The sequence below is a fragment of the Haematobia irritans genome, chromosome 4 (genome assembly GCF_050003625.1).
Source record: "Haematobia irritans isolate KBUSLIRL chromosome 4, ASM5000362v1, whole genome shotgun sequence".
Taxonomy (NCBI): domain Eukaryota; kingdom Metazoa; phylum Arthropoda; class Insecta; order Diptera; family Muscidae; genus Haematobia; species Haematobia irritans.
This window is the reverse complement of record NC_134400.1, coordinates 202198127-202215929: the sequence shown is the minus strand read 5'-3', so window position 1 is coordinate 202215929 and position 17803 is coordinate 202198127. Positions and strand designations below refer to the sequence as shown.

Below are 17803 nucleotides of genomic sequence, written 5' to 3'. Positions count from 1 at the left end.
ACGCTTTCACACGAACACTTTCTAGATAAGAAGTTATAGATCGCGTACTAAAATAATGCGAACCATTGCAGTCATGGTCGAAACATGAGACAAAAATAATCTACCAACATTTGGAGAAAATCTTACCAAAAAATTATTATTTTGCAAAAATTTATTCAGAAAGTTTGTCAAAATTTTACTTCTATAGAAAATTTTGTCAAAATTTTATTTCTATAGAAAATTTTGTCAAAATTTAATCTATATAAACAATTTTGTCAACAATTTATTTCTTTAGGAAATTTGTCCATTTTCCTATTCTAAAGGAAATTTTGTCAAAATTTTATTTCTATAGAATATTTTGTCAAAATTTTATTTCTATAGAAAATTTTGTCAAAATTTTATTTCTATAGAAAATTTTGTCAAAATTTTATTTCTATAGAATATTTTGTCAAAATTTTATTTCTATAGAAAATTTTGTCAAAATTTTATTTCTATAGAAAATTTTGTCAAAATTTTATTTCTATAGAAAATTTTTTCAAAATTTTATTTCTATAGAAAATTTTGTTAAATTTTTATTTCTATAGAAAATTTTGTCAAAATTTTATTTCTATAGAAAATTTTGTCAAAATTTTATTTGTATAGAAAATTTTGTCAAAATTTTATTTCTATAGAAAATTTTGTCAAATTTTTATTTCTATAGAAATTTTTGTCAAAATTTTATTTCTATAGAAAATTTTGTCAAATTCTTATTTCTATAGAAAATTTTGTCAAATTCTTATTTCTATAGAAAATTTTGTCAAAATGTTATTTCTATCGAAAATTTTGTCAAAATTTTGTTTCTATCGAAAATTTTGTCAAAATTTTATTTCTATAGACAATTTTGTCAAAATTTTATTTCTATCGAACATTTTGTCAAAATTTTATTTCTATAGAAAATTGTGTCAAAATTTTATTTCCATAGAAAATGTTGTCCAATTTTTACTCTATAGAAAATTTTGTCAAAATTTTATTTCTATAGAAAATTTTGTCAAAATTTTATTTCTATAGAAAATTTTATTAAAATTTTATTTCTATAGAAAATTTTGACAAAATTTTATTTCTATAGAAAATTTTGACAAAATTGTAGTTCTATGGAAAATTTTGTCAAAATTATATTTCTAAAGAAAATTTTGTCCAAGTTTTATTCAGTAGGAAATTTCGTAAAAATTTTATTTCTATATGAAAAACTTTATTGTTATAGAAAATGTTGTCAAAATTTTATTTCCTCAGTGTGGCGGAAAAAATCACATTTCAAGTTTTACATTTGCGGACGAATGTGGCGTGGACAAAATACCTCTCAAACATTTTGATATATTGTAATAAAAACTAAAATATCCTCATTTTGTTATATGTTTATTTCTTCAATGTCCCTTTTTTGATAATTTTTATAGTTGAGTTCATATCTGAAAAATGTTCACATTTTTCAATTTTTTTATTAAAAAAAAAAATATACGCCGAAAAGAACAAAATAAAAATATAATTTTTCTTATGATAGAAAATTTTCCTTGCATACTTTTAGGCGGCCAATTGTTTCTTCGAGAGGGACTTGTGGAAATCGATTATCGAAATTTCATCTATGAGAAAGGCATATATGGCGCATATTTATGGAAAACGGACAATTCTGACTATGGTAATTAAAGCCTTCAATTTTAGGCAAAAATATTAAATTTCTTTTTACTACACCGATAAAATTTGCAAAAAAAATCAAAACCCGCGAACTGAAACACCTTAAAGTGAACAAATTATTGCCAAACGTAATAGTTATGGTTGCAAAAATTGCCACAATACTTGAATAGAAATTATTATGAGACTTAAAAAATCTAAATTGTCTATATGATTCTTTTTCGTTTTTCTCATTAAATTTCTAATCCTAATGGTGAGTATTAAGTTCGAGTTTAGCCGCTAAAATCGTAATTTTTTAACGATTACTTTTCTTTAATACTCCATTTTAAGGAATACAAACTTTGCGAAAATTTGCTTTGGGCTATTCCCCATCAAGTTATAATGAAATCTGCAACAAATATGTATAATTTTATGCCTTTTTTTACTGATTTAATTTTCACTTTAGCGCCTAAACTCAAACTTAGTACTCACCTCAAAGCGAAAAGGAGTTTCATTCCCGATCACCCGTCAAAACATAAAAAACCAAAAACATTTATTAGAAAATAATAATTTTTATCTTAATACTTTTTAGGTTACAAAACTTTCGCATTAACTCAATATTGTTTTTTTTTTTCGATAGTAAAATAGTAAAATTCGATAGTAAAAATTACGTTTAAGGGTCCTGAGGTGTTTGAATTTCCCCACATAAAATTTATTTGGCCTTCGACTAATTAAAAATATTTTAAAATAATCTCCACTTAGAAAAAGTTCGTAAATATATGAACTAAACAAAACTATGGAAATAATCCATCAAAGGATCTTTCTTAATTAGGTACAAAATAAAAATCACTCGAATGGAAATAAAGCTCATTGAAAAATTCCATGAATTTCACTTCAATATGCGCATATTTAATGGAGGAAAGGGTTTCACCAGCTACTCGTGGACTGGGCACACATACAAACACATACATATTCAATAGTTTCAAAGAAAGTAAACAATTGAGCTGATACACTGAGCAAAATTACTTTTGGTATCAAATATTGAGTAGATGAAAATGTCCATTCGTATTTCGATATCAAATTTTAATTGATTTTGTTTGTAATAATAATTGATTATATTTGTAATTATGAGAGAGAACGCATAGTTTTAATGCGTATATATGCCTATAAAAGTGCTATCACAAAACGACCTTTAAGGTATCGCTAAACCAAAGCGAATTCTCCGGTCGAGTTATAGTGTAGATTTTGACAACTAACCAGCGCCCAGTGTCGTGTTTTCATATAAACGGCGGCCAAAAATAGAAGGAGTTATCGTAGAAGAATGAAAATTGGTACACATTATTATTATAAGTAGGAAATGAAAAAAACGAAGTTTTGCGAAAATCGGCCCAAGGACTTGCCCACCTCCCATATATCCTGAAATGAAAAAATCTTATATTTTCCAATATTGTTCTTGGAATTGAACCAAATTTGGCTCGATTTATTTCTGATATATTACTGATAACTGTGGTGAGTTATATGAAATTATCTCAAAAAACACGCCCACCTCTCATATATCCTGAAATGAAAAAACCTTATATTTTCCAAAATTGTTCTTGGAATTGAACCAAATTTGGCTCGATTTATCTCTGATATATTACTGATAACTGTGATGAGTTATGTGAAATTATCTCAAAGGACACGCCCACCTCCCATATATCCTGAATTCAACAAAAAATTATATTTTCCAAAATTGTTGTTGGAATTGAACCAAAGTTGGCTTGATTTGTCCTTGATGGATTTTTGATTAGTATATTTAATTTAATTTAATTTAATTTAATTTAATTTAATTTAATTTAATTTAATTTAATTTAATTTAATTTAATTTAATTTAATTTAATTTAATTTAATTTAATTTAATTTAATTTAATTTAATTTAATTTAATTTAATTTAATTTAATTTAATTTAATTTAATTTAATTTAATTTAATTTAATTTAATTTAATTTAATTTAATTTAATTTAATTTAATTAAATTAAATTAAATTAAATTAAATTAAATTAAATTTTTTATGAATTATACACCATGAACAAGAATTTTATGAACTGTGGCTGGCATGTAATACCAAGCGTAATTTGTCAAATTCCCACCTGTCTCGATACTGAAAATTTAAAGAATAAATGAAAGGGGGATGAACGGGGACGCGAAACTAAATTTTTTATACTCCACATACTTGCCCAAATATTATATTAAAATATTAAAAAAGTGTTTTTTGGTGTTTTTTTTACACACCACTGAACTTGAATGTTTTTAACAAACTTCGATTTTCGTTTTTTGTTTACATTCGGTGTAACGGTTAATTAAACCCCATATGATCCACCAAATGAGCCAAAATAGCGAGTTGCCATATCATTATATTCTAACACGTTTATGCAATCCTAAATTATACTGCTTTACCGACAATTTTTATTTTAACTTACCGAATTAAATTTGGGTAATTTTTATAATTTTTATATATCGATATTTTTTTTACTAGAACTATTAACTTTGCATGCTCATAACTTTTTGGAAATATAACGTTTTTAAAAATTCCTTTTGATTTAACATAAATGAAGTGTTGTTTGTAAAACGAAGTCAACATTTTTTAAAAACTAGTGCAGTGATATTTTTGATTTTTGGCCGCCCTCACGACACTGTGCAGCGTTGCCATTTTGGTCTGATCGGACCAAAATTGGTCCAAAAATGATTATTTTTTAAATTTGGTCCGATGGTCGGAATTTGGAATTTGGTTGGTTTTAGTCCATTTTCGTCAAATCTGTAATTTTTCAAAAGTTTCTATAGAAATAAAATTTTGACAAAATTTTCTATAGAAATAAAATTTTGACAAAATTTTCTATAGAAATAAAATGTTGACAAAATTTTCTATAGAAATAAAATGTTGACAAAATTTTCTATAGAAATAAAATGTTGACAAAATTTTCTATAGAAATAAAATGTTGACAAAATTTTCTATAGAAATAAAATATTGAAAAATTTTCTATAGAATTAAAATTTTGACAAAAATTTCTATAGAAATAATAAAATGTTTACAAAATTTTCTATAGAAATACAGTTTTGACAAAATTTTCTATAGAAATAAAATTTTCACAAATTTTTCTATAGAAATAAAATTTTGACAAAATTTTCTGTAGAAATAAAATTTTGACAAAATTTTCTGTAGAAATAAAATTTTGACAAAATTTTCTGTAGAAATAAAATTTTGAAACAATTTTCTATAGAAATAAAATTTTGACAAAATTTTCTCTAGAAATAAAATTTTGACAAAATTTTCTATAGAAATAAAATTTTGACAAAATTTTCTATAGAAATAAAATTTTGAGAAAAAAATTTCTAAAGAAATAAAATTTTGACAAAATTTTCTATAGAAATAAAATTTTGACAAAATTTTTTATAGAAATAAAATTTTGACAAAATTGTCTGTAGAAATAAAATTTTGACAAAGTTTTCTATAGAAATAAAATTTGGAAAAAAAATTTCTATAGAAATAAAATTTTGACAAAATTTTCTATAGAAATAAAATTTTGACAAAATTTTCTATCGAAATAAAATTTTGAGAAAATTTTCTATCGAAATAAAACTTTTACAAAATTTTTTAATAGAAATAAAATTTTGACAAAATTTTCTATAGAAATAAAATTTTGAGAAAAAGTTTCTAAAGAAATAAAATTTTGACAAAATTTTCTATAGAAATAAAATTTTGACAAAATTTTTAATAGAAATAAAATTTTGACAAAATTGTCTATAGAAAAAAAATGTTGACAAAATTTTTTATAGAAATAAAATTTTGTCAAAATTGTCTATAGAAATAAAATTTTGACAAAATTTTCTATAGAAATAAAATTTGGAAAAAAAATTCTATAGAAATAAAATTTTGACAAAATTTTCTATAGAAGTAAAATTTTGACAAAATTTTCTATAGAAATAAAATTTTGACAAAATTTTCTATAGGAATAAAATTTTGACAAAATTTTCTATAGGAATAAAATTTTGTTAAAATTTTCTATAGAAATTAATGTAAATAAAAATTTTGAATAGAAATAAATATTTGACAAAGTTTTCTATCGAGTAAAATTTTGGAAAAATTTTAACTTTTATATGATATTAATTTAATTTGGAAAAATGGTCCGCTGGTACGAATTTTGGTCCCATTTCGGAAAACTGTTGGGCCAAAATAAAAATTCATTGTGGCAACGCTGCAACTAACAGAACATACGCACATAACTTCTCTACAATTTTATGTTACAATTTTATGTATAGGAAGCAGAGAATGCAAGAGAGAGAGAGAGAGTATGCAATTAATGGTGGCGTTACCATTTTAGCATTTTTTAGTCAAATTTATCATTTGTTTTACGTATTTAGCAGTAATATTAAAATTTTGTAAATACAAATTTAACATATTTTGCATTATTTTATTGAAAATTTTCAAATATGCTATACTGAAAAAACAGTGAACCCACCAGGAAAAAAAATTCGAGTTGATTTTAGAAAAAAAATAGATTAATTTTAGAAAATTTTAACCGAACTTTATTAGAAAGAAACGCCGATTTCACAAAAATAAGTAAATAATTTTCGATAAATTCAAGAAAATTTTTTTGACAAAATTATTATTTTTCACTTATTAAAGAAAATTTTGTAGTTTGAAAGAAAAAATTTAAGTTCAACATTGCGAGAATGTCTTTAGTGCCATACGAAGTTCAAGATGGGAGCATTTTTAGTACAATTTACAAATTTTAAGAAATTCTGAACTCTATTGTGGGAGACTCGAATTTAGTTAATCTTTATGCTTCATTTGTTTATAATTTTTTCCCCTTTCTTACTTCATTTAACTAACATACTCAAAAAATTATTAGAGTAAAGGAAACTTTCCCCAAACATAATAGTTAAATGAACAAAAATAAAGATAAATTGGTTTTAGTGAAATAGAGGGTTCACTTTTTTAAGTTTTTTTTTTTTGCATTTTATTAATTTTTTAGCATTACTTTAATGCTGATTTAGCTAGAAAACTTGTTTGATTTGGTCACACTGATGGTGATGAAATAGGTTTAGAGTGTTGAGTATATGGATGGGAAAATGCAGTACCATAGTATTTTTTTCAATACTTTTTTACCATGGTCAATACCGTAATAGCCCCGAGAATAATTTATGTTAGTACCTTTTGAAGCGATATCAATTTTCATGGTACAATACTTTTGACGAAATATTTTAATCTTTAGAAATTTGGTAAAACAGACAAATTCATGTGGGAAGCAAATCTACATTTTGTAACAGCTAGAGTCAAAATTACAATTTTCTTGAATTTCATGAATAGTTTAGGTCGGAAATACATGGGATTCTATGTTACGCTTCTACACAAACACTTTTTTTTTAGAAAAGAAGTTATCGGTCGCGTTCTAGAAAAATTGGAACCGCTTCAATACTATGGTAATCATTTCAAGCGAATTTAAATCTAAAAAAAAAAATTAAAATTAAGGAGTTAAAACAACAATTTGATTTTCTTTTTACTTTTTATGTAAAAAAAAACAGAAGAACATATAATATCAGAAACGTCGAATAAGGTAATTATTTCCTGGTGGGAGAAAACAAAAATAGAAATAGATTTTTTTCTGATTTTAAAGTGTTAAACCGATAAAAGCAGTAATCCATATTTTAAATATAATGAAAATAGCTGAAATGAAATCAAAAATGGCTAGATTTCTAGCTAATATCAATTTTACAATTTTTCTAGCAACTCAATATCACAAAAAAGGGCGAGAGCTAGCTTTAAAATAGCTAAATTGGCATCACTGATAATATGAGTACATATTGGAATATACTCTCTGAGAGTGTTTTTAGCTAGAGACATTATTCCTTCAGTGTAACACTTTTGTGTTTTCTCACCGAAAAACTGCCACAAGTAATTTCCAATAGTTTCTCTTGAACTGAGCTTAACTTCATTAAAGGAGAAAATTGCAAAAAACTGCAAATGTTTTTAAGGTAGCTGAAAATCAATATATCAGAAATATTTAGAATTTGCCAAAAAAATCTAAGAAGGTGGCAAAAAAAATTCCATGAAAATAATAAAATTTTTTGGGTGTAATTTTTCACATTGTCATTGAAAATCTCCACAGTTGCAGAAAAGAAAATGTGCTCTCCTTAATTATGAGTTCGAAGAAAACCGCACTAATTAATTTACCGCAAAAGTGTCTGGCTTCGTAGTAACAACAACAGCAACTAAATTCAATTGATATTATTCCTATTTTACAACGCAATTAAGGATGTTAATGGTGGGCGACCGACCGACCGATTTCTTCATTATTATTTTGGGTGGGCGGGCGAGAGATGGAATGGTAGTGGTAACACAAAGATTTTCCATTTCGAAGGAAAAATCATAATAGTAAAGAGACGGTAGCATAATGTAAAATATTCATTAGCATTAGAGATATGTGAGTGAGTAATACACATTCTCACGATTGAAACTTACAGCTCACGTACGTTATTTCCATTGAAAGTTCACGCTCATGGAGAACAATTTAATCCTTTTTGACTTGCATTATTAAATCAATTAATTTTAAGTGAAAATCTTTCAATTATGGTTGGGTTTGCAATAGTGGCAGTTATTTGAAGACTACTCAGTTTATTGTTATACCAGATGTGGTAAACTTCTCTCCGAGTGCTGGCCGATTACATACTCGTATTTGATTGAAATGACAAGGAACTTCCTTTTTATAGCCTAGTTCGAGCGGCGGAAATAAATGACCTCTAAAAAATTTGTTAGTGCCCGGTCGAAATTGATAAGGGAACCCGTGACCCTTAGTATGGCTACCGTGTTAGTCCGTTTTTATTTCCCTTAATGCAGAACTCATTTAACGGAGTGAACTTGGCTTAAAGAGAGACACAAAAGTTTCACACTTAGGTATGTAAAGATCTGACCACATTTTAGATACTAATTTATTAGATGCCACCGTATTATTAAATAGTAAATGTTTATCAATTTTAATACAAAAGATATATAATTTTCATTTTGATATTTTCCCTTGTTAATTGTTAAAACATGTACATTTTTTTTTTGCTATAAATTTTATTTGGTCTAGCTATTTCTCAATAGTTACCAACACTGCACAAAAGATCTCCTCTATCATGTATGGAAAATGTCTCTCATTAAAAATCCCTCTCATTTTTGTATCACACGAATTTAATTAACCTAAGATTGCAAAAACATGAGTCACGAAAGTTGTCATCAATCTCTACAATTTCGAGTTGCGTCCACACCCATCTCCATACCTTACGATAAACATCGTTCTCAAGAATTTATTGTTTTTCTTCGAAAAATTGCATATTTACTTACCATTACCGAAGAGTTATCCTTCATTATGTCTTTGGCAAAAGTTGGCGGTCCATTTGCCATCAAATGTGGCTCATGTATGGGCTTCATCGGTGGTGGTAATTCCAAGCCCACTTCTTCTTCAGCTTCATAGTCTTGCTGTGATGTATTGAGTTGTGATGTATTTGCCGTTGCCAATAATTGTGATGTATTGGAATCGTCCATTTGTTTGGATGGCAACTGAAATCATAACAAAGAAAAAACAAATAAATATTAAATGGATGAAATGGATAAATAAAAAATATTTTTTATATTGAATTTAAAATCGTAAACGAAAAAAATATATTGTCGTACAAATCTACAGAAAATTTCTCAAAATTTTATTTCTATAAAAAATTTTGTCAAAATTTTATTTCTATAAGAATTTTTTGCAAAATTTTATTTCTTTAGAAAATTTTTGGAAAATTTCATTTCTGTAGGAATTATTTGCAAAATTTTATTTCTATAGGAATTTTTTGCCAAATTTTATTTCTATAGGAAATTTTTGCAAAATTGTATTTCGATAGAAAACTTTTGCAAAATGTTATTTCTATAGAAAATTTTTGCAAAATTTTATTTCTACCAAAATTTTTGTCAAAATTTGATTTCTATAGAAAATTTTGTCAAAATTTTGTTTCTATACAAAATTTTGTCAAAATTTAATTTCTATTTGATCAAAAATTTGATTTCTATAGAATATTTTCTCACAATTTTATTTCTATAAAAATTTTTTGTCAAAATTTTATTTCTATGCGAAATTTTGTAAAAAATTTATTTCTATAGAAAATTTGGCCACAATTTTATTTCTATAGGAAATTTTCGTCAATATTTTACTTCTATAGAAAATTTTGTAACAATTTTATTTCTATATAGTTTTGTGAAAATTTTATTTCTATAGAAAATTTTTGCCAAAATTTTATTTTATAGAAAATTTTCGTCAACATTTTATTTCTATAGAAAATTTTTGCCAAAATTTTATTTCTATAGAAAATTTTGTAAAAATTTTATTTCTATAGAAAATTTTTGCCAAAATTTTATTTCTATAGAAAATGTTTGCTAAAATTTTATTTCTATAAAAATTTTATTTCTATAGAAAAATTTGTCAAAATTTCATTTCTATTTGATCAAAAATTTAATTTCTATAGAATATTTTGTCACAATTTTATTTCTATAGAAAATTTTGTCAAAATCGTATTTCTATAGAAAATTTTGTCAATATTTTACTAGAAAATGTGAAATTTTATTTCTGTAGAAAATTTTAACAAAATTTTATTTTTATAGAAAATTTTGTTAAAATTTTATTTCTATAGAAAATTTTGTTAAAATTTTATTTCTATAGAAAATTTTGTCAAAATTTTATTTCTATAGAAAATTTTGTCAAAATTTTATTTTTATAATTATTGGGATTTTTCGTTTGGTTTGAGGTCATGATAAATGAAAAATGCTGGTGTAATTGCTTTTCATTATTATTACACACAAAAAAATTTTTTTCTGATTCAATCACGAAATTAATTGATCCAATTAATTTTTTAATTGAAATGTCTTCAATCACGAAAATGATAGTATCAATCACAGTTTTAATTGGGCATAGAAAAAATTCTTGATTAAAAAATTAATTGATTTCATTACCAAATTTCAATTAATTTTTTAATTGATTCAATTAAAAATTTAATTGATGTTGATTGCAAAACTCAATAAATTTAGTAATTAAAAAAAGGTAACTATTTTCAATTACATTCTGAATTGGCTTAGAAATTTTATTTGGATTAACAATTGATTGTTTGAAAAAAATTTTAATTAAAAATTTAAAAAAAATGTTCATCACTTTTTTAATTGACTTAGTCTTCTGAATTTGATTAAAAGTTAATTGTATCAATTAACTTTTTAATTAAAAATTTTAAAATTTTCAATCATTGACTTAATCAACTTAACGTTTCTATCTTGATTAAAAAGTTAATTGTACCAATTAATTTATTAATTGAACAAAATTTCAACTTCAATTAACTTTTTAATTGGAAATATTTTGGTGATATTTTTTTCTGTGTAGGACTCACAAACACTCACGAAAAGAAAAACTTTACTCACGCACGAAAAATGTCGTGACTCACGAATAATTTTTTTATGAGTATTTACTTACCTTAGCGATGTGTCTGAAAACATGAGCATGATTAAAATCGAGAGCGTTATTAAACTCTTAACATCCAAGTTGTCACTAAAATTGTAAATGAATTCAACTCGTAAGCGTTTTATGTCCTAGGGCGACTCACGCACGACATTTGGTTTGTTAATCACGCTCACGCTATTGCCTTCATCGTGACTCTTGACTGTGTGAGTCACGAAAATTTAAATTTAGCTCAGCAAAAATTTTGGTGAAATAGTAAATAGACCACGAAGTAGCGTACAGTGCATTATCAGAAAGTGGAAAGAATAATTTATACACTCAACGAAATATGAACCCACTACGAAGGAAACTGTGGAAAATTTTAACTAACCTTTATTACAAATCCCGCTATTACGCCGATATGACAAAAGAAGTAAATATATTTCGACAAATTCAAGAAATTTTATTAGACATACTCTGCAATTATATTTGTTTTTACTTGTTAATGAACATTTCGCAGTTTGAAGGAAAAATCTTGGAGTTCACAATAGAAATTCAGAGCTATTTTGTGGGCAATACGAATTCAGTAAATCTTTATAATATTTACCTTGTCCAGCTTTTTTAGTTAATATTGCTAATATACACACAAAATTATTAAAGTCAAGGAAACTTTCTCATATTGAAGAAATTTTTACTAAAACATATGTTAATAATCGCCATAACTTCGCTTTAGAGCACTGGAAGGTCACTTTTTTGAGTGTTGTAGTTTTCCCTAAAGATGGGTATTAAGTTCAAGTTTAGCAGCTAAATTAAAAAAATAATAAGTAAAAAACAGTTTTAACATATTTTCCATTATTTCTGCGGCTTTTTGACTCCAAACAAACAAAATCACTTATCCCAGCCGAAAGTACTCGATGAGAGGAGAAAAGTAATTTCTTAATTTTCCTGGATTTGTTGCCGTTCGTTTTTTATGAACCTATATAGTTTTTTCGCCTAATTCGATTTTGAACACTGTTTTGCAATTTTCTTCTATTTTTAGTATGGCCGAAAAATGGAAAATGGTGTGATTTGTTTTGCAATCTTCAGCAAAGTTGTAGCTCTTGACTCGGCCGACAAAAATGCTGAATATATTTAGTCGGAAAAATTTAATCTTCATTCTCAAAACCACAAGAATGTGGGAAAATATCACTTTTTCCTGTTTTTCGACCACAGCACTTGAACTATTGAAAATTGTACAAAACAATCAAGGGAAGAAATGTAGTCTATAAAATTATGAACAACTTTCTAGTACATACCAACTTCATACGACCACTGTAAAAAACAAATATAAGAAAATTGCAAAAAAGTGCTCCGAATCGAATTTGGCGAAAAAACTATAGAGCTCATAAAAAACGAACGTCACCCACTCTACCACAATCCAGAGATTACTTTTCTCCTCTCATCGAGTATTTTCGCTGGGATAAGTGACTTTTTGTTTGAAATGTTTGTGTTGTGTAATATAAAGGATTTCACATATATAATGTTATATATTAAAATAATGCTCGAATTCAAAGTTATGGCGACTAAAAAATTTTTACCGATAAATATTCTGGGGGCCTAAAATTTGTTTGGGGGGCGTAAGCCCCCAACGCACCAATTAATTTAAATGATAATGCTTTAAAATTTGTGCTTGGTAAAAATTATGAATTTTACCAAGATAATGACCCCAAGCTGTCTGCTTTAAATGCCAAGATATGGTATGTTGTATAAAAGACACTAAACTTTCCCAAAGTCCACACATGAATCTCATTGAGCCTGCACACAAAAATTTTTTTTTCTGATTCAATCACCAAATTAATTGATCCAATTAATTTTTTAATTGAAATGTCTTCAATCACGAAAATGATAGTATCAATCATAGTTTTAATTGGGCATAGAAAAAATTCTTGATTAAAAAATTAATTGATTTTTTCAGCAAATTTCAATTAATTTTTTAATTGATTCAATTAAAAATTTAATTGATGTTGATTGCAAAACTCAATAAATTTATTAATTAAAAAAGGTAAATATTTTTAATTACTCTCTGAATTGGCTTAGAGTTTTTATTTGGATTAACAAATGATTGTTTGAAATACATTTTTAATTAAAAATTTAAAAAAAATCAGCACTTTTTTTAACTGAATTAGTCTTCAGAATTTGATTAAAAAGTTAATTGTATCAATTAATTTTTTAATTAAAAATTTTAAAATTTTCAATCATTGACTTAATTAACTTAATGTTTCTATCATGATTAAAAAGTTAATTGTATCAATTAATTTATTAATTGAAAAAATTTTCAACTTCAATTAACATTTTAATTGGAAATATTTTAGTGATATTTTTTCTGTGTATTAAATATTGCTATTTATTTCAATAATAAAACAATGAAAAGTAATTACACCAGCAATTTTTATTTATCATGACCTCAAGCCAAACGAAAAATCCCAATAATTATAAAATTAAAATTTTGACAAAATTTTCTATAGAAATAAAATTTTGACAAAATTTTCTATACACACAAAAAATTTTCACGAAAATTTTTCCAATTAAAATTTTAATTGAGTTTTAAAAAATATTCAATTAAAAATTTAATTGATTCAACAATTTTTTTAATTGAAACAAAAATCAATCACAAAAATAATAGTATCAATTAATTTTTTAATTGGATCAATTAACTGTTTAATTGACCTTCAATTAATTTTTTAATTGATACTATCATTTCTGTGATTGAAGACATTTCAATTAAAAATTAAATGGATCAATTAATTTCGTGATTGAATCAGAAAAAAAAAATTTTGTGTGTAGAAATAAAATTTTAACAAAATTTTCTATAGAAATAAAATTTTAAGAAAATTTTCTATAAAAATAAAATTTTGTTAAAATTTTCTACAGAAATAAAATTTCACATTTTCCAAAGGTCAAATAAAAAAGCTAAATATTTTATTTTTATAGAAAATTTTATTTCTATAGAAAATTTTGTCAAAATTTTATTTCGATAGAAAAAAATTTGCAAAATTTTATTTCTATAGAACATTTTTTGCACAATTTTATTTCTATAACAAGTAAGTAAAGTCTAAAGTCGGGCGGTGCCGACTATATTATACCCTTCACCACTATGTAGGGCAAAATTTGTGTTACCATCTCAACTACTTCACATTTGCTGGAAGCTATATAACATAAAGGAGACATTTTTTTACTTCTACAAAATCTCTAGAATTAAAATTTAAATCGGTTATCTATGCGAAATTTCACGTAAATGGCAGTATAACTTTGGCCCCCTGGTCATATGAGTGCAAATCGGACGGAAGATATATATGGGAGCCACATCTAAATTTGAACCGATTTCAACCAAATTTGGCACAATTACCGATACTACCAAACGTGCTCCTTGTGCGAAATTTGAAGGAAATCACGGCAAAACCCTGGATTTTGAGGCCATATAAGTTCAAATCGGACGAAAGATATATATGGGAGCTATATCTAAATCTGAACCGATTTGGCTGATATTTTGCAAGATTTTCGAGATTCATAAAATATTTGGATGTACGGTATTTCAAGAAAATCGGTTGATAAACACGCTAACTATGACCAAATCGGGGATAAATATATATATGGCAGCTATATCTAAATCTGAACCGATTTTTTCCAAAACCAATAGCGATTGTCTCTGTCCCAAGAAACGGCCCTGTGCCAAAATTGAGGACGATCGGAGTTAAATTGCGAGCTGTACTTTGTGCACAAAATTACATATACAGACAGACGGACGGACGGACAGACAGATGGACATCGCTAAATCGACTCAGAATTTAATTCTAAGCCAATCGGTATACTAAAAGATGGGTCTATGACCACTATTTCTTGGCGTTACATACAAATGCACAAACTTATTATACCCTGTACCACAGTAGTGGTGAAGGGTATAAAAATTTTTGCAAAATTGTCTTTCTATAGAAAATTTTTGCAAACTGTTAGTTCTATATTTTTGCAAAATTTTCATTCTATAGAAAATTTTTGCAAATTTTTATTTCTATAGAAAATTTTTGCAAAATTTTATTTTTATTTGTATAGAAAATTTTGTCAAAATTTTATTTCTATAGAAAATTGTGTCAAAATTTTATTTCTATAGAAAATGTTGTCAAAATTGTATTTCTGTAGACAATTTTAACAAAATTTTATTTTTATAGAAAATTTTGTCAAAATTTTATTTATATGGAAAATTTTGTCACAATTTTATTTTTATAGAAAAATTTTTTTCTATAGGAAATTTTTGCACAATTTTATTTCTATAAAAAAATTTTGAAAAATTTTCTCCCTATAGAAAATTTTTCCAGAATTTTCTTTCTATAGAAAATTTTTGCAAACTTTTATTTCTATAGAAATTTTGTTAACATTTTATTTCTATAGAAATTTTGTTAAAATTTTATTTCTATAGAAATTTTTTACAAAATTTTATTTCTATAGAAAATTTTGTTTAAAAATTAATTTTATAGAAAAGTTTGTTTTTCTTCATATGCTATAAAAGTCCTTTAAAAACGAGTTAACGGCAACTTTATTTTCCAAATTAGGACTCGACTTCCAGTAGAAATTATGCTATGTTTGAAGTAAAAAACTTCTTTAAAATAAAGTTTTGAAAAACATGTCCTATATTTGAACGATTTTTTGCTTTGTAGTCAAGATGCAAAAAGACAACAAATTTAAAGACAATTTCATTAAATTTAAAGAATTTTTCTGAATTAATAAAGTCAAGTTGACTTTAGCCTATAAATTTTTTCTTTCATGTTAAGATACCCATTTTTAAGTCAAATCACTTAATTATAAGGACAATACGACTTCATTGAAAAGTTTATCGACTTTTGGACAAGGAAAATAACTTTATTTTAGAGAAATGCGTCTTCAAAGCTAAGCAAAATTTGTATTCGTATTTTAAAGACATGAAATCTTTGACCTCACGACAATATTTTTTTTCAGTGCAGCTATATTCTTGAGAAGAAACTAGTCTCCTTTTTCTTTCAGTCTCTCACCCATCTGCAGGTGTGTAGGTTAAGGAATATATTCGGCTTTATTAGGGCGTTTGATGTTTTAAGCAAATTTAAGGAAGCTCTTGAGAGATTTTAAAGGAGACCACTTCAGGAAGAAGAAATTGAAAAAAAATATCTTGAGGAATCACAATGGACCTATAGTGGTCTAAGTAAATAGCAATTCTATCAAAGAATTGTTGTCATTTACTTACTTACACAGCTAATGGCAACCGGGATCTTACAAAATATAACTCTGAATTATTTCATCAAATGTAATCTTGTACTTAAAATGGGCCATAAAGGACCGCCTGGATCAGAATGGGCATTTTAGGCCAGTAAGGACCTTCTCTCCAACCTTACCTACATAAAATTTAATTTTTATGTTGTTTTTAATTTTGACGATTTTTAATTTTAGTTTATTTTTATTTAATATTTTTATTTAATTTAATATTTTTAGCTTAACAATTTATTTTGTTAATTTTATTTTAATGGTTTACTTTTAAGTATCACAGGTTTGTAGCCTAATAGCCCTAATATAAACTGATTTCATGTGTCATTTATTGTTATAGGACCAATATAATGGATCATTATGAGTTATTGTCTTCCGGATAAATTCCTTGATTAATGCTATTTTTATTTTCAATACTAACAAACAAATTCAATTTTTTTTTTCATAATCACACTTACCTTGAAGTTCTTTTCTGAGGATTTTTTAACCAATAATTTCTCTGGAGTCTTCTCAACTTTATTCTGTGTTGGCTTGCGACCAATTTGTGGTAACCATTTACGCCTAAAAGAAACAAAAAAAAAAAAAAAATAAGATAAAATTAATATAAGATACAAGTTTACACATTTAAATAATCAATATTTCATAAATTGAAATTTAAATAAACATTTTTCACTTTTACAACAAAATCATTATCATAAATATTTACTATATTTTATATTTTTGAAAACTATCAATATGTTTTACAGATCTACTAATGGGTTTTTTGAAGCGTTGTCCAAAAACTTGCCACTTTCTCAAGCACCTACACTTTAAGAACTGCCACAATGATTTGCAAATAAGTTTCCGCCAACTATGTATATAGCCGTCATCGTCATTGGCAGCAACAACTTGTTGGCTTTCCACATGACGAATTGCTGTGTTGTTTTTTTTTTTATTATTCCTTTTTGCAATTCCGCCATCATTAGTAGTGAATGTTTTACGACTTTTGTGAAACTATCAACCATTGACCACATCAAATACTCCATCCATTCGTCTATTCAATAATCTAGCTGCCGCCACACCCACCCTCCATATAAAACCTAGAGCAGCGACAAATTTTAACATCTACTACCAATATCTAACGACGAACGGAACCTTTCTTTGCCTTTGTCTCCTAAGGGTAGCCGGCGAATTTGTGGTGGTCGTCGTTGTCACTGTCGGAAACATTCGATGATTTATCGAAGGCCATAAAACAAGCAACAGGATAAACTATTGATATTATTTTTCTCTACAAACTGTAGTTATTCTCTATTGCTCCCGCTCTCTCTCTCTCCTCCGTTCTTTCTCTAATCACATAGACTAATTCTTTAATTATATGGACAATAGGAGAAAAAAAACCAAGAAACCAAACAAAATTCGTAATAATACATAATAACAATAATAATAATACAAATAATAAC

The 17803-nt window shown here is 25.8% G+C and overlaps 1 protein-coding gene across 1 annotated transcript in view; it reads right to left on the bottom strand.

Annotated features, from left to right (window-relative positions):
* Positions 1-17803, bottom strand: part of trio (trio Rho guanine nucleotide exchange factor) — a 217648-nt gene that overhangs the window by 31717 nt on the left and 168128 nt on the right. The window contains exons 9-10 of the mRNA XM_075305861.1: positions 16823-16925; positions 8984-9199 (exon numbers count right to left, since the gene is read on the bottom strand). Coding sequence (XP_075161976.1) covers positions 8984-9199; positions 16823-16925 — 319 coding nt within the window. The remainder of the gene's footprint in view (positions 1-8983; positions 9200-16822; positions 16926-17803) is intronic.